Source organism: Silurus aristotelis (genome assembly GCF_946808225.1).
Source record: "Silurus aristotelis genome assembly, chromosome: 27".
NCBI classification, from domain to species: Eukaryota; Metazoa; Chordata; class Actinopteri; order Siluriformes; family Siluridae; genus Silurus; species Silurus aristotelis.
This window is the reverse complement of record NC_139600.1, coordinates 5,038,659-5,065,791: the sequence shown is the minus strand read 5'-3', so window position 1 is coordinate 5,065,791 and position 27,133 is coordinate 5,038,659. Positions and strand designations below refer to the sequence as shown.

Here is a 27,133-nt window from a genome sequence, read left to right as displayed (position 1 = left end):
GGTATTGGAGGTTTATTTTGGTGAGTCTGATGTCTAATAATCGGCCTAATCTGCAGCACAATTGGCTGATGGCAATTAATAAAATAAAAAAAAGCCAAAAATCGTCAGTCGACCTCTAAACATTATTTCCCTTGTTTTACAATTTTTTGCACATTTCTTTCTAATTTGTAACTGATTATTAGTGGTGACCCTGAATAGTCGAAGATTCAATGCTTTAATAGGAGGAGCCTGATTCACTACCAATCACACAGTTGAATCTTTGCAGAGGTGTTATGAAATGAGGATCATGCACTTTTGGTTATATGAGGCTGATTTTACATAGAACTACTGGTTTTCTCATAATAAGTAGAAAAGAAGCTTTTAATAAATATTTTTAACATGCCTGAATAAATCCAACCCCCCCAGTGACAGATTCCACTTTAACTTTCCATGATCCGTGACCTACACAGAAGCATCTTGGCAGCAGGGATTGAAATATTTAACAATGTCCTTTGAGATTCTGTAAAGGTATATTTTGTTCTAATTGCATTGTGTAAATTAAGATTTTATTTGACTTGCCAACATGTAAAATGCAAATCCTGTCCTCAGTGTGGCCTTTCTGCAATTATTTATATTATTTTTTTTAGGTTTATTAATATATTTTTAATATAAAATTAATATAATATTAATATAACATTTATTTATTTATTTATTTATTTATTTATTTTTCTTGTATCTTTCTGTGATGTTCTGTACATTGTTGCTTTAAAATGTTTTGTGGAATTATTTAATGAAAGTTTATCTACATTGCCTTTCATTTCAGCTTTAAAAAATAAAAGGCATCATAAGCTTTGTGTTACTTAAATTTTTGGTCACTTGATTAGAAAGATGTTTCTGTGTGCTGTGTGTGAAAGAAAATAAATGTTGTTGTACCCACTTGTTGACCACCTAGTCACATGCAATTCATGTAGTCCTGTGTATTTTTAACTACCGTATTTTTCTATATAAGTGACTATAAGCCACTACTTTTTTCCCATGTGTTGAACCCCGCGGCTTAAACAACGAATCGGCTAATTTATGAATTTTTCCTGGGTTTTTCCCGGTTTCACAAACTTCAAGCCAAAAAACTGAGCCCCAAAATATTAGACCAATAAAATTTCCGAACGGAAAAAACGCACCTCACCTGTGTTCTGAGCTGCACGGCATCGGGAGAAAATTATTTATTTTTTTTAACGCACGGCGACACCAAAAGATAAACTCCAGAAAGAAATAGTTGTGAAAGGAAGGAGGAAGACAGTGAACAATGACTTTCTTGGTCGGCTACTGTTTAGATACAAGCCGTTGTAGCGTGTTGAGTCTGGGTGAAGGGAGAGCTCACTAACTCCAGTTGCAACAGAAATCATATAAGCACAGACAGGTTTCCAAAACCCGTGTTTTTTTTTTTACTTGGCAACAGCGGGTTAGACAGGTTAGTCAAAGAAACTTAGAAATGAGCATCAGAAAATAATAAGGACATATTCCTCGGTCTCCACACACGCAGTAATACTGGAAAAATGCAGTGCCGGTCTTTTCCCAAAATACCGCTCTGCTCCTAAAGGAAGCGCAACATATTTCACCCGTTACACCATGTGTAACGTGTCTTTGTAAAAGCCTGTGTAAAGTACAGTAGTGTAGACACCTGCGGCTTATAGACAGGTGCGGCTTATTTATGTTAAAAATAAAAATATATGGGAGTGGTGGCTCCAGCGGTTAAGGCGCTTGGTTACCGATCGGAAGGTCGGGGGTTCAAGCCCCGGTATTGCCAAGCTGCCACTCTTGGGCCCTTGAGCAAGGCCCTTAACCCTCTATGCTTCAGGGGACCCTTACGAGAAAAATAAAACCAAGAACCGTGACGTCGGAGCGACGTGGGGCCGCCTTCCCGTGGGCTCACCACCTGCAGGAGGGACCGTAAGGGACCGGTGCTGAGAGGATTGGGCAGAAGTCGAAGGCAGGGGCCTTGACAGCCCGATCCCTGGACGCGGAGAAGTGTCTGGGGAATCTGCTTAGACTGCTGCCCCCTGGACCCGAATTACGGATAAGCGGGAGAAGATGAAATGAAATGAAATGGTGATAAAAATATATATAAAAAATAAATAAATAAATAAAATTATAATAAAATTACGGTAGTTGGTTCCTTAACACATTTCCTCCAGGACCATGGTGCTAAATCTCAGCTTTATTTGACCAAAAAAAAAGTCTTGAATCGATTGATTTATGTAAAGACCTACATGACTAAAACAGGTGCATCAAGTCTCTAAGTTAGAACTAATAAAAAAACTCAATTTCTTACAGGTACACCTGGAGGTCCTTCAGGTCCCGGGAAACCGGTCTCTCCCACAGGCCCTCGTGCTCCCTGAAAGAAATAATTGACGAAGAATTACAAACAGAATCTAGCCTTATTCCATCTCATAACTGATTAGACAAGCTGTTGTACAGCTGTCAATGAGCTAAAAATGAATCTTACTGGCTCTCCTGGGATTCCTGCCTCACCACGAGCCCCAGGTTTTCCCTGCCAACCAGGAAGGAAAAAAAAGAGAGAAAAACTGCTTGGAAAACCAACTAGTTAAAGAGTCAGAGACTGTGACGATCAGCTTGCTGTTCAACTTGTTTGTGCATTAAACAGAGTGCAAACAGGATAGAGAAGAGATTGTTGGTGAGTTCGATTCTATCTCAATTGCAAAGAACAATCATGCCAGTGAAATACCATCAAAGAATGATATGTAAAACGTGAATGTTAATCTCCCCTATGAACATTACCAACATCAGTGCTTTATTCAGGGGTGAGGTTGTGAGACATGTAACCTGATTGCATTTATATCTATTAGGGATGGTAAGATTCACCGATTTCCATCACTTCATTAGCATAAAAGTTAACAATGTAATGCATCAATTCAATAACGTGTGCATCAGATACATGTTGGCATTTGTATTACAATGCATAATTTTAAACATATGTGCATCTGTAAAAAACGATTTATTTATAATTATTAGTAGATGCACTATACATTTTCTCTTTTTCATACTGTTTCTCGAGCGTATTCTCTCAGCACCACTGCTGCTACATGAATATGGCGTATCACAACACTACGTAGACCGAGGCGTGTCCCGATCACACAGAATAGAGATTAACATGGCAGAGGTAGAGCTGCATCTTTCTGGAGACACAACAGGAAAAAAACGTCTGGCCTATAATTATTATTTTTTAATAATTAATTAATGATGATGTCTGTATAAACCAAATAAATAAAAGTGAAATATCTGTAATATATTAAATCGCATAGCATCATATTTATTTTCTTTGCATCATATTTTATTGAATCGCATTGTGTTGAATCAAATCGAAATCAGATCTCGCTGCATCATAATACGGGTTAACCGTATCACATCTGCACGGCTTCGCATCTGTAGCGGCTTTATTTTTAATGTAAATCGCATCGGCCTCAGTTATGGAGATACATATCCCTAATATCCAGTGGTTGGCCATCAGGGCCAACAAACCCTTCTCTGCTGGCATAAACACTTTCAGAAGCACTGACCTCCATTTACAACGTCTCTAGGTTACGAAGCTATGGGCGTTCCCATAGTGTTTCGACGCAGCTCGAGTTCCTGAAGGGGAACCTAAATTCATACAACCTAATTTATACAAATACAACCTAATATTTTTTTAATGGAATTGTATACATTTATTCCCAACAGTTTATTCTTTTCATTTCGTAGCGTTTCTTTGGCTGCATTGCTTCCAGTACGTGTATGTTGAATTTTTTGTCCAATCAAATTTCAGCCTTTATGTGCTGCCATGTCAATCTAATCTGCCCAGGGTGTTCAGAATCAGTAGTGCTGTCCAATGTACATTAGACTATATTAGCAATGGGTTTGTTTCTTCAATCAGATAAAAAATTTGCCTTACATGGCCATATAGAGTCAGAGTAGCATCAGCATTTTTCCATCCTCTGATTGGTTGGTCAGAGGGATACTGTTACAGCCAAGTTCGACTGGCAAAACACGTGTGTAGCTCTGCACACATTAATACATCTGAGTTAGACCCTTTTATGCCCACAATGGCTGACGGAGGAAGAGAAATTGATTTTTGGTCTTGGACATTATTAAAAATTAATTTTCAAGAAAAGCTACACATCGTAAGGATGTCGGCCAACCCCGGAGCTAGCTAGCGTGTCTCAGCCCGGAAGAGGGTTTGTTCACCACTTCCAGACAAGTGAATACGAGCGGTACCACTGGATTACAGCCTCTGAGGAATGGTTCAAATTATGAGTCTGCATCTCTAGTGAGTAGGTTGGATTTGTTATTAGACAAATATTGATTCTGAACTGCTCCAGATGTTGTAGGTGCACAGTTGCTGTTGTAGTGTAGAGGTTTAAAGTCTTAACTGGGTTTCTTGCTTTAGTAAAATGGTTTTCACCCTCCATATGTGAAATGTCTCTTGTTGTAATGCCAGGCGTTATATTGCGTTTTTGTATAGAATTGATGGTTTCTATAATTGCGACGTGATAGTGGTGGTATTAAGAGATGGATTAGCTCGAGTAAGTCCTCACTGAAGGCCCAGGTACCAAATGCACGGTCCCATGTTTCAACTTCTCCCATTAGGGGTCGCCACAGCGGATCATCCGTATTCATGATCCGCATGTTTGATTTGGCAAATGTTTTTATGCTGGATGTCCTTCCTAACGCAACCCTCCCCATTTATCCGGGCTTGGGACCGGCACTAAGACTGCACTGGCTTGTGAAACCCTAATGGCTGGGGTTGGTTCCCTGACCGGGGATCGAACCCGGGCCACATCCTAACCACTAGACCACCAGGGAACCATTTTTTACTGTCCCAATAATTACTAAAATATGACAATAAAAGAATATTTAAAATGACACTGCTGGATATAGGAGTTATAGTCATTTCTATGATGCTATATACTATAAATATACTCATTTATATGTGGTGTTATGCCTCTGGATCTTCTCCCCTTTCCTATTTTATAACCACACCAGTTTTACACACAGGGCTAGGGTTAGGGTCAGGGTTTGGGATTTGCTGAAAAAACGCCATGACATTCAAATGACAGGAACAGAGAAAAAAAACATAACATGATAGCGTTTTTTTTCACTTAACAGATGACACAACATAAAATCAATTCAGTGCAAGTGTTGCTGTGTGGTGTGGAATGTTTTTTGATTGTTACAAATAAAAACGGCAGCCAATGCAGCATAGGTGGCAATATTATATTTGTTAAAACATTTCTAACAATTCTATGGAAATATCAAAATACTGACAGAAACATTATTAGGGTTACCTTGTGCCCTGCCTCTTGTTTCACATCACTAATGTTTTGTTGTACTTGTACTTGATGCGCTCATAACATAATTGTTCTAAATAATTAGCTAGAACAATAACCAAACTCTAAATTTGTCATTCTTAATAAAAGGCACATATAAAAAATAAACAGGAAAAGAGATGTTATGGATAAATTCTGGTTGCATGGACTATTGTTTAATTGTAAAAGTTTAAAGAAGGATAAATACATACAATAGGGCCTGGGAGTCCAGGTGTACCAGGCATGCCAGGGTCTCCCTAGAACAATAAAATCTAAGTCAGATGTTGCATGAAGTTATGCAGCTTTACTGTCTTTATATGCTAGTGATGTTGTTAAACATCTGAATTGTAATAAAATTTCAATAAAAAAAAGTGTCATGCTTCACCATCCAAATAATGAAGATTGATCTGTTCAAAGATCAACAACTAAATATGCCCCATGCACATGCAAACGATGTCTAAAAACATTACAGAGAAACTTTAATTTGGTTATGCTAGGTTGTTCTTTTACTTCAAAATGGAAGAGTACAATTTTAAATGATAAATACATTTGAATAAACCAAATATGGCAAAATCAAGGGCCTTGCTTAATCCACATTAACTAGCTCACATACTAAGCAAAAAGGTTCTAAAAACCATTTGAGTTCATCTAGACGCACTGTCTGCTTTGTACTTTTTCCACCCATGTCTCCTGCCTGCACTGCACACGGTTTGGAGGTCAGTACACACGTTTTGATTCTGGACGAAATGATTAGCAATAATCCTGGATTGCGCTGTTAATCTTGGCAGTTTCTTACTTAACAATCTATACTGTTTCAGTTGTATAAAACGATCTGGCAACCTCAGCAGGAACATCTGCACCTCTCAGAATGATTCATATGAAAATACATTGCAATAAGCTTTGTATGCTGTGGCCTTATTTGCGTGATTTTGTTTTGGGCTAAGAGTATAAGAGTTTTATCACATAAACAATTTGTCCTGCTTCTAACACGACTTTGAGAACAAATGTTCACTTGCCGCCTGATATTTCCCACCCACTTACAGGTGCCATGATGAAGAGATAATCAGTTATTTACTTTACCAGTCATAGTGTTATAACGTCTTAATGATGCCTGATCAGTGTATAATACTCGCCCAATCACTCTACTCTGTATACGATTGTCAGATGTCTGATTGAAAGCTCATGAGTTTAAATCCTAGCAACACCATGCTGTCACTGCTGGATCACTGGACATGATCATTAATCCTTAACTGCTCAGTTATATAAACATTTGAACTGTAAGTCACCTCTGGAAAAGGGCATCTGCTAAATGCTATAAATGTAAATGTAATCACTATCTGAACTGTTTTGAATATAGATTGTAGTATCAATAAATCTGGCTTAAAATATGTATATGCCAGTGGTGAGCGAGTGGAGGGCGGAGCTGGATGGAACGAGCAGTAAGAAGCAGAGCGCACTGATGAGTCTCATCAGCTGCACATGTTTCTTACCGCTCGTTCTGTTTGGCTCCGCCCTCCACTCGCTCACCGGTGGCACAATGTAATACATCATACATATTTAAAAATGCTTCAGAAGACATATTTAAGGGTTTTGCCCAATTCTTATGTAACACACACACAAACAACAAAAGGACCACTGACTTTAGGTAAACTTACTTTAGCTCCAGGCAGTCCTTCAAAGCCTGGCAATCCCATTGGTCCAGGTTCACCCTGAATAAAAAGTGCTAAATGAAAAAATATTTCTCACAATGGTCTGGCCAAACATGAACAGTATGTGTGTGCATCGATACTGTATGTCTTTGTGAAAGGATAACATGGAAGTGAAACCAAGTCTCCTCCACCCCACCAGAGCGAACCATCCCTAGAGTATTAAACACTTCAGGCTTATAGGTCACTTCCTGCTTTTAGCATAGATAAGCCATGCTCACTCTAACCACTATGCGAAGTATTGTAATTCTCTTTTGCATGTGCTTTGTTGTGTTTTCACGTCTATATCTGCAGCCTCTCATCTTTTGGATTTGTTTGCCCTTTGATCTGTGTTTTCCTACCAATACACTGCATAATGATTCCAATCCACCAGCCTCCTCGTTACAACCAGTCAGTTTTGCCAGAATTTGAGATTTCCATCTGAATATGACAGATCATTCCAAAGAACGTCATAATATTACTGAATAAGACCTTTACATATGCGACTTCCCCAGGAGAGCAAAATGAAGGAGTAATTCAGGACATAAATTCTGGCCTCGATCTGGATTACATTTTTGTGGAGGACACTTGTATGAGATTTCATGGCCACTAATCAAAACTAAAACAATAGAGTACGTATCACTCTACACACAATGACATGAAAACATTATCAACTTACGACTTTTCCCTCATCCCCTTTGGGCCCCTGAAAAAAGAGAAATTGTAGAATTGTTAGTTCTTAAGAAAGCCTATTTAAATGCATAGATTTCTTTGTGTCAACAAATAATAATATCCACATAATATATATTACATGCCCAAAATCAGGGATGGGCAGTATTTATGATGCATGTATTACAAATACATATTTCAAATATAAAATAGGATTTTGCAATTTGTATTTGATAGGGTTGATGGAAATATTTTGGTATTTTCATATTTGGTATCAAAATTCTTTTTCTATTTCTGTAGTTTTAAATACTGTAAAAAGACTTTTAAGAAGTCTGCGTGATGAGATCATAAAAATCCATATGGATGAAGGTGGTGAAGGTAAGAAATGTCCCAGCTTTCAAATAGGTGTCCAATGATTGATAAATACATATTTGATTGCCGAATATTGTACCTAATTAAAGTAGTTGTTTAGTAGGATCATGATTTTGCACACCATTACATGATCGACTGTCTGACAAATTTATGATAAAAAAAAAAAAAAAATTCATTATTTAGAACCTAGTTGCTATAAATTTAGGTGCCATCAGTCGTCTTCTTATGAATGACTTGTTATTGAGTCGGTGTTGCTGATGTAAAGTAGCCCTTCGTTACATAACACCAAGTAACTAAATTAGGATGCAATTCTGATTCATTCGCAAAACAGTTAAACATTAAACTGGTGGTTACTTTGAAACTAACCTTCATCTGGGAGATCACAGGAATTATGTATGTGAATATTTGATCTGTTAACTGGTTGCATATGTCAGATTTATTGCGTGACTGTTGCTATCAAACATGCCAATTAATGGATGTTCATGTTTTTTATCAAAATACAAAAAATACAGTAGTTTATTTTTTATTTATTTATTTATTTATTTTTACAATAATTCTGCAGAAATGAGTGGAGCAAAATTCCTCCACAGCGACTCATTGCAAGGTTTCACAGATGCTTGATTGCAGTTGTTGCTGCTAAGGGCGGCCCAACCAGTTATTAGGTTTAGGTGGCAAACACTTTTTCACACGGGGCCATTGGATTTTGTTTTCCCTCAATAATAAAAACCTTCATTTAAAAACTGCATGTTGTGTTCACTTGTGTTATCTTTTGCTAATATTTAAATTAGTTTGATGATCTGAAACATTAAAGTGTGACAAACATGCAAAAAAAAAAAAAAGAAATCAGGAAGGGGGAAAACACTTTTTCACACCACTGTATTGATGTGATTGGTCAGGTGTCTATATACATAATTTATTGCTTAGCTGTTATTTTTAGCAGTCTCCATTTTATAATAATTTCAGAACTTTTCACCTTCAAAAATAGTAATATAATTCTTTAATGTGCTTACAGAGGCCTGTAGGTTTCATAACATAGCAATTTTCTTTATATTTCTGAAAATAAACACTCAAATAAAATTAATGTTAAACTGAAATTTTCTGTAAAACCCAAAATTGAATGGTTGGCAACTATATTTAAAGATTTTTATTTGTAAACAAACCTTCAGTGTTTGAGAATCCTGCATAGTTTGGAAATGGCCTTATAACCCTCCCTAGACTGACTGAAGTCTTTTTTTCATGTCATGCTATAGACAGACATTTGAGTGCTCCAAATCAAACCAAACTGCTAAAGGTTTTAGAGTGGTAGTTAACACTTGATAACTGACTAATATAGAACACTAGATCACCTGAGGTTATTTGTTTGTATGTACAATAGAAGTTGGGGAAATTGTTATTCAGGTCCTGATAAACAAAAACATAAAACTGAAGACAGGTACTTATTAAATTGAATTTAGTGTTGTAGTTTATACCGGTGGTCCTGGTGGTCCTGGTTGTCCTCCACCCTGTACAAACAAAGCAAAAAATAATAACTTGCTATACTGCAGGTTATGTTAAAATGTTTGACTTTCAATCGAATAATTGTTTTTAAATCCATGTTACAGCTAACAGTTACTTTATCTACAGTATCTCACAAAAGTGAGTACACCCCACACTTTAGCAACCTTGTTAGTATTTCTTCTCAAGGGACAATACTATAGAAATAAACCTTTGAAAATAACTCAACATACAGTCATTATTGTCAAACTAGCTGGCAACAAGTGATAACAGCTGCAATCCTTGTGTGTAACCATGCAAAACCACATGCCCTGTTCATCATGTTCATGTTTTTATCTGTTGACAGGCCCATATAAATTTGTATATCTTGTATTAGAGCAGTTAAAATTTGTTGCTTTGAGTTAAATTCTCTCATACTGAACACTAGATGTTCAATATGGTACCCCAGGTAAAGAACTCTAAGAATTTGTGAATTAGCATTGTTGCTCTCCACAAAGATGCTGAGGTTATAAAAAGATCAGTAACATCCTGGACCTGAGTTACAGTACAGTGGCCGGGGTCATAGAGAGCAAGGGTCGATCAAACAATTTGAGTCCTCGTGCTGTGCATCAGGTGCAGAAGCTGCTTCAAAAAACAGACGCATGAATGCTGCAGCATTGCTTTAGAGGTTGCAGAAGTGGACCGTATGCCTCACACTGCAACAAGTCGGTTTGCGTGACCATCGTCCTAGAAGGAAGCCTCTTCTGAAGCTGGCTCACAAGAAAGCTGGTAAAAAAGTTTGCTGAAGACGACCTGTCCAAGAGCATGAATTACTGCAACCGTGTCCTGTGGTCTGATTAGACAAAGATAAACTTGTTTGGTTTAGATGGTGTCCAGCATGTGTGGTGATTCCTTGGTGAGGAGGACCAAGAAAATTGTGCCTTGCCTACAGTAAAGCATGGTGGTGGTAGCATCATGGTCTGGGGCTGCATGAGTACTGCTGGTACTGGAGAGCTGTATTGTAATATTTTAAAGAAGAACATGATGCCCTCACTTTAGAAACTGGGCTAACAACAGTTTTCCATCATAATAACGACCCCAGACACACCGCCAATAATGACAACTGCCTTGCTAAAGGTGATTGAGGGGCCAAGTATGTCTCCATACCTAAACCCTATTGAGCACCTGTGGGCTTCTCAAGTAGAAGGTGGAGAAGCGCCATGTGTCTAACATCCAGCAGCTCTGTGATGTCATTATGGAGGAGTGGAAGAGGATCCCAACAACAACCTGTGCAGCTCTGGTGAATTCCATACCCAGGAGGATTAAGGCAGTGATACATAACAATGGTGCTCACACAAAATATTCACACTTTGGACACAGTTTTGACATGTTTACTTAGGGTGTACTCACTTTTGTTGCCAGTTATTTAGACATTAATAATTATATTATTAATATTGATATATAATTATTATTAGTTATTTTTAGAGGACAGTAGATATGTACTGCTATACAAACTGCACATTGACTACTATAAAAAGTTTCATTTCTATAGTATTGTTCCTTCAGAAGAAATACAAAAAGGGTTGCTGAAATGTGAGGGGTGCACTTACTTTTGTGAGGTACTAAAGGTCAGAGTTGCAATAGATCCAGAGGTAAAAGGTACGACATGGGAATGTAATCTGGATGAACATACCATGCTCACAAACTTTGCACACTAATTTACACATAGGGGCAATTTAGGGTAGCCAAAGAACCGATGTTGTGTGTAGTAGACAGAAAAGTAGACCCCCAGAAAAAAGGGGAAACAGGGTGTTGGGATTACCAACCAAAAAACGTTTTATATCTTCAAAACTGAAAAGCAAACTTTATCACCTAGCAATATCTTGTACTTATTTCTTCGTACCAATATGTACCTTTATATATGAACATATTTCAAAATGATTTTTTAAATGAATAAAAAAAGCAATACTCTATATTTCTATGTAAACAGTCCTGAATTGTCATTGCTAATTCAAGGGAAATCACTTGAAAAAAAGATGCTTTTCACACAAACGATTCTGTTACTATCTTCAAACCAAAGAATTAAAGAACAGACCTGCAGCTTGTACAAACTGCTCATTCCATTCCCATCTGTATAGGGGACACCCTAGAAATACATTACAATTATTTAACCAAAATTACAAATGTAGTTGATGAACAGACCATCTATGAACTGACAAACACACAAAAAATACAAATAAAGCGTTTTATATAATTATTCAATAAAAAACTTGTTCAAATACATTGTCATCATCTCAATTTTTAGCCACTAGCTTGACCATTAGGAATATTAATTTAACTCTAAATCCAGATTTCTGTAAAGATGCTTTTAATGACAATGAGTCTTTACTCCTTAAAATGTTTTATTACATTTGTGTGTAAATAACAAATAAATTGAATGCTATTAAATGGCTAATCTCTGTTTTTGCTAGATAATGTTACTCATTTTAAGCATTTTCCAGATAATTAAAAAAAAACAATAGGCTTTATATATGTTACAACGTCCAGAAAGAGGATTGAAAATTATATTTGGTTTATTGTACTTTTATATGACTCTGTGGGCTATTACTACTTAGAAGTTGGTTATTATTGGCAGTATAAAACTTTTATATAGTCCACAAAAGTACTAAAAAAGACATTTGGGTACCAAATAGCTGTTTACCAAAATTGCTGAGATTTAAAGATGCAAAGATTCCGAAATAATCTGTACCATGTGTGTCCTTTAGGGTACTTTTAAAAGTAAAATTATGTCACTGGACCAGTTACTACATAACTCTCCTTAGCAAAGTCAATGTTACTATTATTCATTAATATCTTTTATTATTTACTATTATTAATAATTAATAATAATAATAATAATAATAATAATAATAATGACAATTGTTATTATTCCTTAACTGAATCCAGGAGCTTCTCAGTCACTCAACTCTTGGTTATTAAACTTACAGGAGGTCCAGGAAGTCCAGGTCTGCCTGGTGGACCCTTGCTGCCCTACAGAAAACATGCAAATAACAGTCAGCAACAAATATACATATTCAACAATAGTTGATGGAGCAAAAATTTGAGAGTAAAATGTATAGAAGACACAGATGGCTAGGGTTAACCAATAGTTGCTGCTTTGCAGTTTTTGGACCTCTATATATTTAAGCCAGTGGCATACTGTGGTCCTAGGCTCTGATTCACATAGCAGCCCAAGGTCTCATAGCTGTTCCGCCAGTTTAGTGCTGCTTTGTCATGAGCTTTGCTTTCCAATCTTCAATAAAAATTTGCAGTAATAAATATGTTCATCTGTGTTGTGATAAACCTTTCCCATTTGGTGTAGACTTCACATAACCTGCATTTTGTTTGTAGACCCAAAGTGCTGCTGCATCCTACTTTGCTCTCAGGGTCTCAGGGACAGCTTGTATTGAAACTCAAGCGATAAACTGGCTTTTGAGTAATAAACTCAGTTTTGAAACCCTGTTGATAAGTGACCATGAGCACCTTTTGAGCACCAGGGTCCAGAACTCAAAAGCATAGTACTACTTCCTTGCCAGAGGCAGAAGAGCTGAGAGTCAGCCTGTGTCCAGTGCAGTGGTCTATCAGAGCCCTTGTGTATAGTCTCAAGATAGTATATATTGTAATATGCAATAAATAGTAAAGGCACCAATGGCAGCACACTCAGTTGGTTGGTGCGCCCATGTGGAAGTAGTCTACTCAAGTGGCCATTCTGGGAGCAATAATATAGGCCACATTAGGGTTGTTGCTCATACCATGCAATAATATTTTATATATTTTATTAGATTTTAGACAACATGACCTGCTTACCTGTTCCCCCTTGGGTCCTGCTGGTCCTGAAATTCCAGGTCTGCCAGTGGGTCCCTGAACAAACATATTACATTATGAAATATAATTGTTTAAGTAATATCTGATCTTCCAGAAAAAAAAAACAAATTTTAAAGAAAATGACAGTTAAAAATATCTGTACAATATTTATAAGTAGCATTTAAATTAATTCATTAAGACTGACTGATCGTATTCGAATAAAACATGTCCACAAACAGTCCTCTCCATAAGAATTTCCAACGGCAATGTCAAAATCTGTTGCTGTCGCTGGAGTTTCAGATAAAAATAAAATATTACAAAATATTTCAACATTAAAAATGACATTTAAGCTGTTGCGCCACTAACAGCTGTTGCTTTTTGTCCAGGTGTCTAAATGTTTTACTCTTAGTTTAAACCATGAATTATGCCTGTAAAGACTGCAAAGCTGTCACCCTCTTGCAAGAAACGCATTCTGAATCTGAGAAAAAAGGCAAAATCAACCAGAGCCATTGCACAAGAATTGATTCAACCAATTTAACAGTTTGGAATCTCCTAAAATAGAAAGAAAGATGCCATTGACATTCAACCAACCAGACTTTAAATATCACTTGAGAACAGAAACATCGTAAGAGCTGTTAAGAAAAAAAAAAAAATTAAAATAAAAAGAAACAGATAATGAAGCATAAATAACACAAGAGCACAACAGTTTGGTGATGTCAAAGCACTGATAACTTGACTAGTTCTTAAAAGGAATATCCAACCAAATGTAATATGTTATTTATTTACATAAATACATTTATTTTACTGCAGAGCAAGAGCTCAAAAGTTATGAACCTGGCAGAAAGTTACTGATAAATTAAATGTGTAAGTGTTCCCCATGTTATCTTTTTTTTTCTCTATAAAGAATTTTTTATTACATATTACATTCTTAATATCAGGGCCACCAAAGGACCCATTAGAACTTGGAAGCAATATTTATATTCAGTATCATTTTTCCTGTACTCAACAAGTCAAACTTTCAATATGAACTTCTTAATTAACAAATGAAACAGGAAAATTAATAATTCATGATCTTTTTGTATTAAAGGATGCTGTCTATCCCACATTACACAATGAATATCAGAAAATCTCTCTGCAGCTTCTGCAACAGGTTATAAGAGTTAACATTTTTTTTTAATTGAGACAGTTTTCTGTAATAATCAGTCAGAAGTAAACAAATATATTGAAACATCTTTGATAAAAAAAATACTCATGCAGATACTTACAGGATTTCCAGTTCGACCTGTTGCACCTGGGAGTCCTGGCACACCAGAAGGACCCTGGGTATAGTCATAACATCATTAGGTTAAACTTAACTTACTATTTTTATCACAATATTATTCTCTAAGTCTATTCAGTCACTATTATCTTTTAAACTCACCTCATCACCTTTTTCCCCGACTGGGCCAGGAAACCCTCTCTCTCCCTTCACACCCTGCAAGGTGTCCAAACTAATCATTAGCATCGGTCATAGTGTTTAAGAGTTTATACTCCAACCCCGTCCATAGCACCATATCCTCCAACACTAATACTACTAGGTCCTAATAATCACTCTAGTTCCACTATTTGTAAAAATACACACACACACACACACACACACACACACACACACACACACACACACACACACACACACATATATTTAATATTATAAATATTGTTAATATTATTTTCAACATTGTACATTGATACTGAAGACATTTAAGCTATAAAAGATCATGTATGGAATAGTTATTTTTTAATTCTTCAGAGAAACCACTTTTTGTTTCGATGACATCTTTGCACACTCTTGCCATTCTCTCAGTCAGCTTCATGAGGTAGTCACCTGGAATAGTTTTCTAACAATCTTCAGGAGTTCCCAGAGCTGCTGAGTGCTTGTTGGCTTCTTTTCCTTCACTCTGTCCCCAACTCATCCCACACCATCTCAACTTGATTTAAATTGGGTGATTGTGAAGGCAAGGTCATCTGATGCAGTACCTATCACACTGTTCTTGAAAAGAGAAGCTCATACATAACCTAGAGGTGTGTTTGGGGTCATTGTCTTGTTGAAAAACAAATTATCGTCCCACTAAGTGCAAAACAGGTGGGATTGCATGGTGCTGCAAAATTGTATTGTGCTGGTTTATAAGTGTTTATAAGTGCTGGCTTAATTTTAACTAGATCACCAAACGTGTCAAAATGAAAGCACCTCCACACCATCACACCTTCTCCAAGCTTCACTCTGGGAACTACACATTCAGGAACCTTATTGTCATTCTCTGTACGTCTATCAAGGACACAGCAGTTAGAACCAAAAATCTCAAATCTGAACTAATCAGACCAAAGGACAGTTTTCCACTGATCTAATGTCTATTCCTTGCATTTCCTTGCAAGTCTCTTCTGCTTGTTGTACTTTCAAAGTAATGGTTTCTTTGTCACAATTCCACCATGACGACCAGACTCTTGCAGTTTCTCTGAACAGTGGATGCTAAAATATGTTTGCCAGTTGAACTTTGCAAAGCATTTATGCAAATATGCATCTTCAAAGAGTTCAAACCTATCCTTCATATCAGAGGAAGCACTTGGGCTTTCTTTCTTTGCATGGTCCTCATGAGAGCCTGTTTCATTATAGCATATTTAAGAGACTGCACTTCTGGATGCATTTAAAGATTTTTAGGATTGACTAACCTTCATTTCTTAAAGTAATGAGGAATTGTCTTTTCTCTATACTTAGTGTTTCTTGCCATAATATGAATTTGTACAGTAGTTGTAGTAGCATTAATAGCGCTACTTTATCTGTACTAACAATTTTCTCTGCACAAGATAACTGACGATCTAAACCACATTAAGAAGAGATGAAATGGCAAAAATGAGCTTTCGACAAGGCACACCTGTAAATTAAAAACCATTCCAGGTGACTACCTTGGGAATCTGATGAGAGAATGCCATGAGTTGGCCAAGCTGTCATCAAGGCTACTGCAGCTACTTTGAACAATCTAAAATATAAAGCATATTCTGGGTTGTTTAACACTTTTTGTTTGCTATACAATTCTATATGTGTTCTTTCATAGTTTGAATGTCTTCAGTATTAATGTACATGTAAATAGAATGTTGTTTAAAATGATTAACTGCATAATAAAAATACACACACACACACACACACACACACACACACACACACACACACACACACACACACACACACACACACACACACACTGTACTGTGCAAATTCTTTTAGGCAGGTGTAAAAAAATGCTGTAAATTAAAAATGCTTACAAAAAATATATATTTTACTTGTTCATTTCTTAGCAATGTATTTTTTTATCAACTGCAAAGTGAGCCAATGGAATAAAAAGCCACACTTTTGCTTTTAACTCTTACACTTGCACACTTTGTACACACGCTTAGGGATTTTGTAGGAACAAAGTAAGGTGTATGATTAGCTAATTTTAACAAGCAGGAGCTAATGATCATCAATTTTGGAAGCAGGTTGAAATACAGGCAGTAACAAACAGAAACAGCTATGTAGGAGCTTTAAACTGGGCGAGGCTAAATTGTTTTACTAAGGTGATGTTGGAAAACATGTCCATGTCACAGGCCATACACCACACACCAAGACTGAACCAGGCAAAGATTCCAAAACAGACTGGTTTCAAGGTGTGCTATTGAAGCTATTTTGAAGACGATGATGTTAAGGAAGATGATGTTAAGGACTGTAGACACAGTGATCTGCCAGGGAAACTTAATGCAGCAGTTGAAAGACATCATGCTTACTTCCTTTCAACATCAGAAGATGCCGAGCTCTGCCATCAGCAAGAACTGGCAGAAACCAGTGGAAACCAAGTTATACCCATCTACAGGAGAAGTCTGGCTAAAAGTAGTCTTCATGGAAAAATTGCAGCCAAAGCCATACCTCCGACATGAAAACATGGGAACTGGGGTGAAGAAAAATGGCAGCAGGTGCTCTGTACTGATCAGTCAAAATTCTAAATATAGATGTTTAGCAAAAAAGTGCTAGAGAGTGAAGCATGGTGGAGCTTCCTTGCAAGTTTAGGGCTGCAATTGAGTTGGAGATTTGGTCAGGATTAATGTGTCCTAAAAAGAGCTTGACCGATTAGTTGATTGCAGGAACAATTGGCTATCAGCAAAAATCCATAGAGGTAGTTTTTCCGGGTTAAATTATACAGTAAGAGAGCAGCCTCTAGAGTTGAATCACTAATGCCACGAGCTGCTAGTGTCTTTTCTGTTTTAATTTAGCACATTTTCATGATTCAGTACTGTTTACCATTTTAAAACCCATTGGTTTAGTAAACGGTTATCTGCAAGTACTATCCAACCAAGCTATTGGTAAAATCCACTATTGGTCGACCACTAGTCCTTAATGCTAAGAAACACAGGCAGATACTTATCCATCATGCAATACCATGAGAAAGGCGTCTGATTGACTCCCAAAATGTATTCTGCAAGAGGACAACAACCCCAAACATTTTAGTTAATGTCATTAAGTCTTGTCATTGTCTTCAGGGTAGAGAGGAACAAGGAGTCCTGATCTCAACATCAGTCTGTCTGGGGTTACAAGAAGAGACAGAAGGATGTGAGGCAGACTACATCCACAAAAGATCTGAGTTTAGTTCTACAAGATGTGTGGAACAACCTACCTGCTGAGTTCCTTCAAAAACTGTAAAATTGTACGTAGAAGAACTGATGCTGTTTTGCAGGCAAAGGGTGGTCACACCAAATATTGATTTGGATTTCTTTTTAGTTCATTTTCTTTCCATTTTGTTATTTGATTAAAATTAACTATTAACACTTTTATTTCTGAAAGCATACTTACTTTACAGTATTTTTTCATACCTGCCTACACATAGTACTGTGTAATATCATCCACCCTCAATAATCAATCGATCAGTAAGGTAATATAAATATACAATAATCTAGTACAAAAAATATACAATGATCTAGTAACATGCATGTGCACATCTCAACCAATATTTGTTGAAGCACCTATTGATTTTCTGTCATCGCTCTGGGTTTTGCATAAGAGCCTACACTGGCCTATTGTAAAGGGTTTAAAGTTCAGGATAACATACAGCAATTTGTCATGATTTACCTTAGGCCCCTCTTTTCCTGGGTTACCAACTGGACCTCTCAGTCCCTGATCACCCTATGAAACACAGAGCATGTTGACTCACATAAACTTCAAATTCTCTTAAACAAAACGTCTACTTAAGATTTTGTTTAACTGTAAGAGTAACTATACATTTCAGTGACTATAGATTAATAGCAATTTAATGTGTGTGTGTGTGTGTGTGTGTGTGTGTGTGTGTGTATGTTTCTGTTTGGTTCTTGTTGCTCACTTTGTCCCCCTGAATGCCCTCTACACCAGAAGCTCCAGGTGCTCCTTTTTCCCCTTTTTGTCCTGGTAATCCTGGTATTCTGGTCTGGCACACACTGCAGGCATTCTACACAATAAACAATAACACACAGACACACACAAAAAGTAATTGGAATCTCACAATCTGTAATTTCATAAATTGAATGCTGTGTTCTGTCTGATACTCTGCAAAATTATTCTCAATATAATCCTTCATTCATAATTTCTAATCATTAATTACTGCCTGTGCCTGAAAACAAACACATTACAAATGAAGCAATCTTAATGTGAGCAGGGTCAGACATATTTATGGCACTCAGGCCAGTCACACGTTGTGTCCAGAAATTGCAGTTTTTTATTCATAGTTGCCTGTAAGACGAATTTTTGTAAAGCTGCTTTGAGACTATGTCTGTTGTGAAAAGTGCTACAGAAATAAACTTGACTTGACATACGTAACCTAGAGACGTTTTAAACAATCAAGTATATTATCTATATAGAATTATTTAGAAAAGCACATCTTGATATGGATTCAGTACATGCAGGACAGCTAGGGAGACAAGGAAAAGACAATACCTTTAGAAGTGCTCCATAATCTCCAACAATGGGCAGTGCTGTCTAGAATAACAAGACATTAAAAAAAACATTACTTAGCCAGGTTCTACCAAGAATAATATAAATTACATCCAAGTTTCTTAATCGACCCCACCCTTATTTAATTTCTAATAGATTATAATAGGCAGTCTCAATATGTCTCAATATTCTCATGAGTAAAACATGCAAATGCATAAAGCATTTTCTTCAACAAAGTTGTATAAACACTTGCGAAAATAGCTTTTGCAGCTGAACACATATGTGGCATTCTTTCTATAATAAAAATCTAATATTTTTGTCAGATTTTCCCAAATCTGTTGTAAATATTCCCACAAATATGTTGCACTTTAATTTCTGTTGGTTGTTTTGCTTTCACCCTTCTGTCCATTTCTGTCCACTCTTTTACACACATTAGGTCTCAGTAGTGGGCTGGTGTATTTTATATGGATTAATAATGTAAGGGTTATTGAACTAATTATTCTCTTGTCTTAGTTTTTACTTTAAATCTGCAAAAAGCCAAACAATTAAGAGCAAAACCTTCAGAAACAGAATAATTATTATTGTTCTCAGCTGAAACTGAGTTCTAATAAGTTTTACTAATTAAATTTTTTTTTTAAATTAACCTTTTAAATAAAACACATGATCCAATATTAACTTATGTTTAATTAATTATGTTTAATTGAATTAGTCAGGTCAATACAGTAGGGCTTTTTCTTCCTTTTCATCTTAATAAACTAGCAAATGATTGTATTACATCGCATGTGCACATAATTATGAAATGGTACAGTTTTAAATTGTGCTTAACCCTAGTTTATGATGGGTTCAAGCAACACATGGATCTTTAAATTCATAAAATTTTTAATATGCATAATCTATTTGGAAACACAGGAGAACTGAACTTACTGGTTCACCAGGAGGACCTGGTTTGCCTTCACGACCTGGAGGGCCCTTAATGTAACAGCAGAAAACACAGTTAGAAGCTAATAAAGAACATTAACTGCTTAAACAAACAGATACATAAATAAACACTTTAAAGTACAACTGTCAATCAATTAAAACATTAAATTGCACATTTATATCTGTTCTAAATGTACCTTAAATTAATACTTTTCACATTTTTAATACTTTAATCAACATGGGCATGAACAAATATTGATGCTTTTTATTATTATTATTATTATTATTATTATTATTAATGAAACCAAACTCAACATAGAGCATGAAGACAAAATATTCTTATAAATGTTTTAAAGTAAATATGGTGTTTTAAATTACGTAAATTATCAGGACACCAAATGGAACTTTTGCGATGTTTCCATTTGGGTAGGATGTGTAAATCGTGGCGGATTTTGGTGCTTGAAATGAGACTTGGCACATCAATAAAACAAATTATTTATTTTTTTATCCATATCTGGGTAAAGAAAAGAGGTTGTGAATAAACGTGTTGCGTTAAAGGTTTTAATTTTGCATCTTTTATATTTATCTTTTAGATTATTTAATGGAAAAAAAACTATCCAAAAAACTAAAAAAAAATCATTACACTTCTGTATGTCCATCCATATTTATTCTGTATATATATATATATATATATATATATATATATATATATATATATATATATATATATATATATATATATATATACAGTGAGGAAAATAAGTATTTGAACACCCTGCTATTTTGCAAGTTCTCCCACTTAGAAATCATGGAGGGGTCTGAAATTGTCATCGTAGGTGCATGTCCACTGTGAGAGACATAATCTAAAAAAAATAATCCAGAAATCACAATGTATGATTTTTTAACTATTTATTTGTATGATACAGCTGCAAATAAGTATTTGAACACCTGAGAAAGTCAATGTTAATATTTGGTACAATAGCCTTTGTTTGCAATTTCAGAGGTCAAACGTTTCCTGTAGTTTTTCACCAGGTTTCCACACACTGCAGGAGGGATTTTGGACCACTCCTCCACACAGATCTTCTCTAGATCAGTCAGGTTTCTGGCCTGTCTCTGAGAAACACGGAGTTTGAGCTCCCTCCAAAGATTCTCTATTGGGTTTAGGTCTGGAGACTGGCTAGGCCACGCCAGAACCTTGATATGCTTCTTACAGAGCCACTCCTTGGTTATCCTGGCTGTGTGCTTCGGGTCATTGTCATGTTGGAAGACCCAGCCTCGACCCATCTTCAATGCTCTAACTGAGGGAAGGAGGTTGTTCCCCAAAATCTTGCAATACATGGCCCCGGTCATCCTCTCCTTAATACAGTGCAGTCGCCCTGTCCCATGTGCAGAAAAACACCCCCAAAGCATGATGCTACCACCCCCATGCTTCACAGTAGGGATGGTGTTCTTGGGATGGTACTCATCATTCTTCTTCCTCCAAACACGTTTAGTGGAATTATGACCCAAAAGTTCTATTTTGGTCTCATCTGACCACATGACTTTATCCCATGACTCCTCTGGATCATCCAAATGGTCATTGGCAAACATAAGACGTGCCTGGACATGTGCTGGTTTAAGCAGGGGAACCTTCCGTGCCATGCATGATTTCAAACCATGACGTCTTAGTGTATTACCAACAGTTACCTTGGAAACTGTGGTCCCAGCTCTTTTCAGGTCATTGACCAGCTCCTCCCGTGTAGTTCTGGGCTGATTTCTCACCTTCCTTAGGATCATTGAGACCCCACGAGGTGAGATCTTGCATGGAGCCCCAGTCCGAGGGAGATTGACAGTCATGTTTAGCTTCTTCCATTTTCTAATGATTGCTCCAACAGTGGACCTTTTTCACCAAGCTGCTTGGCAATTTCCCCGTAGCCCTTTCCAGCCTTGTGGAGGTGTACAATTTTGTCTCTAGTGTCTTTGGACAGCTCTTTGGTCTTGGCCATGTTAGTAGTTGGATTCTTACTGATTGTATGGGGTGGACAGGTGTCTTTATGCAGCTAACGAACTCAAACCGGTGCATCTAATTTAGGATAATAAATGTAGTGGAGGTGGACATTTTAAAGGCAGACTAACAGGTCTTTGAGGGTCAGAATTCTAGCTGATATACAGGTGTTCAAATACTTATTTGCAGCTGTATCATACAAATAAATAGTTTAAAAATCATATATTGTGATTTCTGGATTTTTTTTTTAGATTATGTCTCTCACAGTGGACATGCACCTACGATGACAATTTCAGACCCCTCCATGATTTCTAAGTGGGAGAACTTGCAAAATAGCAGGGTGTTCAAATACTTATTTTCCTCACTGTATATATATATATATATATATATATATATATATATATATATATATATATATATATATATATATATATATAGATGTTATTAATTTTGACAGCCCTATTTTAAAGACATGTCTATCTCTGTGTTTCACATAAATTCAAACAATCATGCTTTAAACTGTCATCTAAAAAGGACAAAGCAGTTAAATTACTGTTTTTTTGTTTATATAAAGTTAAATAATATTGAACATGGAGTGTTATTATTATTTTTTTATATGCAGAATTCATTTGTTTTAAAACTATCGGTTGTTTAATCGGTTATTGGCAAGTACGTTCCAACCTAGCTATCGGTATCGGTAGAATCCACTATTGGGCAAACTCTAAATGTTTTTCAGGGAAATTTGCTCATATTAAAAGATAAATATGTAGCTGTCAATTTAATTAATGATATGATTAATTAACCATGCCATATTTATGCGTTTAAATAAAAAATATCTCACCTGCCTAACTAAATGTAGGAGTACTACATAATGGCCAAGTTTAAAGTCTCCATTACTTACAGGTTGGTGGGCAGGAGACTTTCAAACAATCAGTTAAGAACAATCATGTCTACAGGTGATCCTAATAAAGTAATAAATCTTGTCTTACACTATGTTAGATGGTTTGTTTAGTATTATTTTAGTGTTTGGTGTGTTATTCATTGCTAATGGTTATCGAATAACTTATGAGCCAACACTTAACATTCTACTACTTCTTATGGGTTTGATAAACAATTCATTATCTAATGTACAAAAATAAGAAAGGAAGGTTCAAAACTTGTAATTAAGCAATACCGGGTTTCCTGGGGTTCCAGGAGGGCCATGTAACCCTGGAGGGCCACGAGGACCCTGAGACAAAAAAACATTATCTTAATACATTCGTCTGTATAATATTTATATTGAAGTAACACCACAGTCATTATGAAGAAACAAGGAACAAATACTCATCAAATAGAATACCTCTATTCCTGGCTCCCCCTTTGGTCCCATCAGGCCCTTTGATAGGAAACAGAAAATATAATTATCCCGAATATTTACAGGTCAAAGATTTTTAAACTTTAAAGGTCTACTTTGAAGTCAGTTTCATGTATTTAAAATTATTTTATTTAAATCCCAAAGACCTTTAACCGAATAACAAGTGAAACAGCTTGCAATGGTGATTTTGTTTGACTGTTTGCCTGCATTTTGGTAAAAACTGATACCCAATTAAAACCAAAGTGAGTTAAAAGTTATATAATAATATAGAATTCTCTTACAGGTGGACCATGAACTCCCACACCAGGTTCTCCTTTCTCTCCTGGCTCTCCTGATATTCCTGGCATTCCCCTCTCACCCTAATAGAGAGAAGATGGATAGAATTTATCATATTAAACATTATGTTAATATTCGCCACTGCAGGCTAATTCATTATGCATGATTAGACAGAATTACACATTCATGCGGTCTAATCATGTGACAGCAGCACTCTGCGAAAAAATCATGCAGATAGAGGTCAAGAGGGCAAACATCAGAATAAAGAAAAAATAGATCTCACTGATTTTAAACATGGCATGCCTGGTAGGCAGATGAGATTGTTTTAACATTTTAGACATTTGAGGGACAGTTTGATGCGAACATTAAATGAAGCCAGTGAATGGTATATGCATGACTGTATGCATTGTGCCGTTGCCTCATGACTGAATATTTAGATAAATGCATGAATGTGCAGCTGTTCCTAATAAAGTGGACAATGAGTGCATCCATTAAAAAAATGCAGTTGTGTGTAACTTATTCAAGTTAACCAATTCAAATAATTTTTTTTTACAAAGTTTGATTGAATTTATTATCAATAATAATAAAAATAAATAATTTATAGTACAAACAGATTTTTTTTATTTTTAATAAACAATAAGAAAAAAATCAGTTAGCACAAGAATACGCAGATAGTCCGAAAAAGTGCACTTTCGTCATCATATTTATACTGATGTATTATTTAAACACATTCAGTTCCAAAAGTATTTACCCCCTTAAAAGTCATCAAAATTAAGTTATTTAAAATGACTGGCTTTAAGGAAGAAATTATTCCACAAAAACTGAAAAATGCTGTTTGCAAAAGAACATTTGTTTTGGAAGCTCCTGGTTTGCTGCATGTAGCCTTGATAAGTACAACATTTACTTATAGTTGGCTTCAACCTGTAAATCACTAAAGAGTATTCCAAGGAAATGTACACAAACATACACAAAATAGAAAAAGGCTAGAAATGTATATCCAAGTAAGAATTGCTGGATCAATTGGGAGGAAACCCAGACAAGAACAAAAGAATCAGAGTAAGAGGACTTTTAAGGAAAGTGTCAACAATCAATTTTAGAGCTTTCAGTAGATGAAACTGGAATGAAATTGCACCAGGAACTCACCATACAAATGATCTGTATGTGACAGTGACTAAAGAGAATCCATAATGGAAAAATGAAGGGGGTCTGGAGTTCAAAGTGACCCATTTAAAATTATTTTGCAGTCAGTGAGATGAGAGAAAAACAACATTTTGGTCAAAATTGAAAATGCTTAAACGTGACTTGGACTGCCGATTCGCCAACAAGCACCAGTTCAACAGTGAAGTTTTGGGATTTGCAGCATCTTACAGTGTGGGACATTTGGGGACTGGAAATTCTGTTATAATTGAAAGACAGATGGATGTTTTAAATAAAGATGTTGCAAGACAAATAAAGTTCAGTAAAAACTTCTCCTTTCAACAGGATAGTGATTGCAAGAACAAGGCATTACTGTAATTGAATAGTTTTTTGTGTACTTCTACTTTTTGAAGTGTTTTTTAAAGTCTGCAATTACACTTTTACTTAAGTATGTTTTGTTTAAAGTATTGTACTTGACTACATTTTAAATCATATCCATTACTGAGTAAAAAAAGAAACTACTGTGCATTCTGACGCATCAGGATGAAAAAATACAAGAATTTCATAGAGAAAATCAGGATGTCAAATGGGAAAAAAAGAAAAACATAAAAAAGAGGAGAGAGCAAGACAGGGATGTCAGCTAATCACCCAGTTTAAAAAAAAAAAAAAAAAAAGGGATTTACGTTCTTTGAATATGTTATGATTTAGAAGCCTGTATGAAGTTGTTTGAATGAACATAAAATAGAAATTCTAGTCACTCACCCCGATGTTTATCAAAAGGAAGTTGTTAGTTTCTTAAAAAAATCTTTCTTTCTCCATGCAATCGAACAATAGTAATGCAACAGCACTGAGCTTCAGAAAAAAACTGAAAAATTACTAAACAGCAATAAAACTAGTGATGCATAAAGGTTTGGAAAGCCTTGGAACAGCTTTCTTCATAGAATCAATTAAAATGCATGCTGTAAGTTTATTACATATGTGTTGTAATAATAATAATTGGATTGCTGTCATAATGAATCGTTCGCGTCGGTTCATTTCAATGAATTGGAGAAACTCGTTGATAAAAGCAGCTTAAATGATTCACGGATTGAACTGATTTGGTTCTCAAGTTTAAATCACTAATTTAATGATCCTGTTTGAGCGAATGTCCACATTTCTTTCTGGAGCTGCTACTGTGTTTTACTTATTATTTACAATTTTTTAAAATTATCACTTTGATTATAATAATCCAGCTAGTGTTTCAGTTGTCTGTGTGTGAGAGACCATACAATAGTGCCAGTTGCTTTATTATATACAGTAATTTTATAAACTGTTCAAATTTAGTTATTTATTGTCTCTTACTGAATACACAATAACTGTTATGCTTATTGATAATGATTGTTGTTACATGTAGCAAAACAATAATTGGGGAATGGGGCCCAGAATACAAATTAGTCAGGGGCCAGTACACTAGCACTGCCTATGGAGGTCAGTGATGCAGACTCAGCTGAAAGTGAAATCTCCAGGCCATATTTAAGGGACCATTTGACTTTAAGTGCAAGAAAAACACTTTATTATGCAGTGTGTTTTTAATCGAGGCGACTGAACTTGCAGCTTATAAAAACTCGTCACCAAACCTGCACAAACATGTTGAGGCCAGTTAATAATAACTTATATCTAAAAAATACATAAATGCGTGCAATTGCTAATGTTGATTAGTTCCAGGGCTGGAAATTAACACGGACTTGGGGCAAAATTGTCACTGCACAATTAAGCTAGCTCTAATACCAGTGTCATGATTTAAGTATCATATGAAATAAATGAAAAGTGCTATATTTTGGAGTAGCTCTGCTGAGATTGCATTGGATTTGAGCATTACTGTATAACCAACCACAGTTTTGATTTGGCACTGCAGAAAACAGCGGAGTTGTTCAATGCGTGCTCTTACTGTCTGAATTCTGAATCTGCATTTACGATTTCTCTCATTATCATAAATATCATGAAAAAAATTTGCTGCGAAAGTGCATAACTAATATTAGACTCAAGTCATACACTGTGGTGCTTTTATTGGCTTGGTTTCTTTGCCACTGAAATAAACAGTATTTATTTTTTAATGTGTAAAATTCAGTAAAAAATTAA

The 27,133-nt window shown here is 35.9% G+C and overlaps 1 protein-coding gene across 1 annotated transcript in view; it reads right to left on the bottom strand.

Annotated features, from left to right (window-relative positions):
- Positions 1 to 27,133, bottom strand: part of LOC310721081 (uncharacterized protein) — a 106,769-nt gene that overhangs the window by 9,787 nt on the left and 69,849 nt on the right. Inside the window, exons 31-48 of the mRNA XM_083532352.1 lie at positions 23,884 to 23,961; positions 23,588 to 23,623; positions 23,423 to 23,476; positions 20,271 to 20,315; positions 19,350 to 19,391; positions 18,760 to 18,864; positions 18,513 to 18,566; positions 14,802 to 14,855; positions 14,647 to 14,700; positions 13,385 to 13,438; positions 12,524 to 12,568; positions 11,634 to 11,684; positions 9,535 to 9,567; positions 7,704 to 7,730; positions 6,995 to 7,048; positions 5,552 to 5,596; positions 2,483 to 2,527; positions 2,309 to 2,371 (exon numbers count right to left, since the gene is read on the bottom strand). Coding sequence (XP_083388478.1) covers positions 2,309 to 2,371; positions 2,483 to 2,527; positions 5,552 to 5,596; positions 6,995 to 7,048; positions 7,704 to 7,730; positions 9,535 to 9,567; positions 11,634 to 11,684; positions 12,524 to 12,568; positions 13,385 to 13,438; positions 14,647 to 14,700; positions 14,802 to 14,855; positions 18,513 to 18,566; positions 18,760 to 18,864; positions 19,350 to 19,391; positions 20,271 to 20,315; positions 23,423 to 23,476; positions 23,588 to 23,623; positions 23,884 to 23,961 — 939 coding nt within the window. The remainder of the gene's footprint in view (positions 1 to 2,308; positions 2,372 to 2,482; positions 2,528 to 5,551; positions 5,597 to 6,994; positions 7,049 to 7,703; positions 7,731 to 9,534; positions 9,568 to 11,633; positions 11,685 to 12,523; positions 12,569 to 13,384; positions 13,439 to 14,646; positions 14,701 to 14,801; positions 14,856 to 18,512; positions 18,567 to 18,759; positions 18,865 to 19,349; positions 19,392 to 20,270; positions 20,316 to 23,422; positions 23,477 to 23,587; positions 23,624 to 23,883; positions 23,962 to 27,133) is intronic.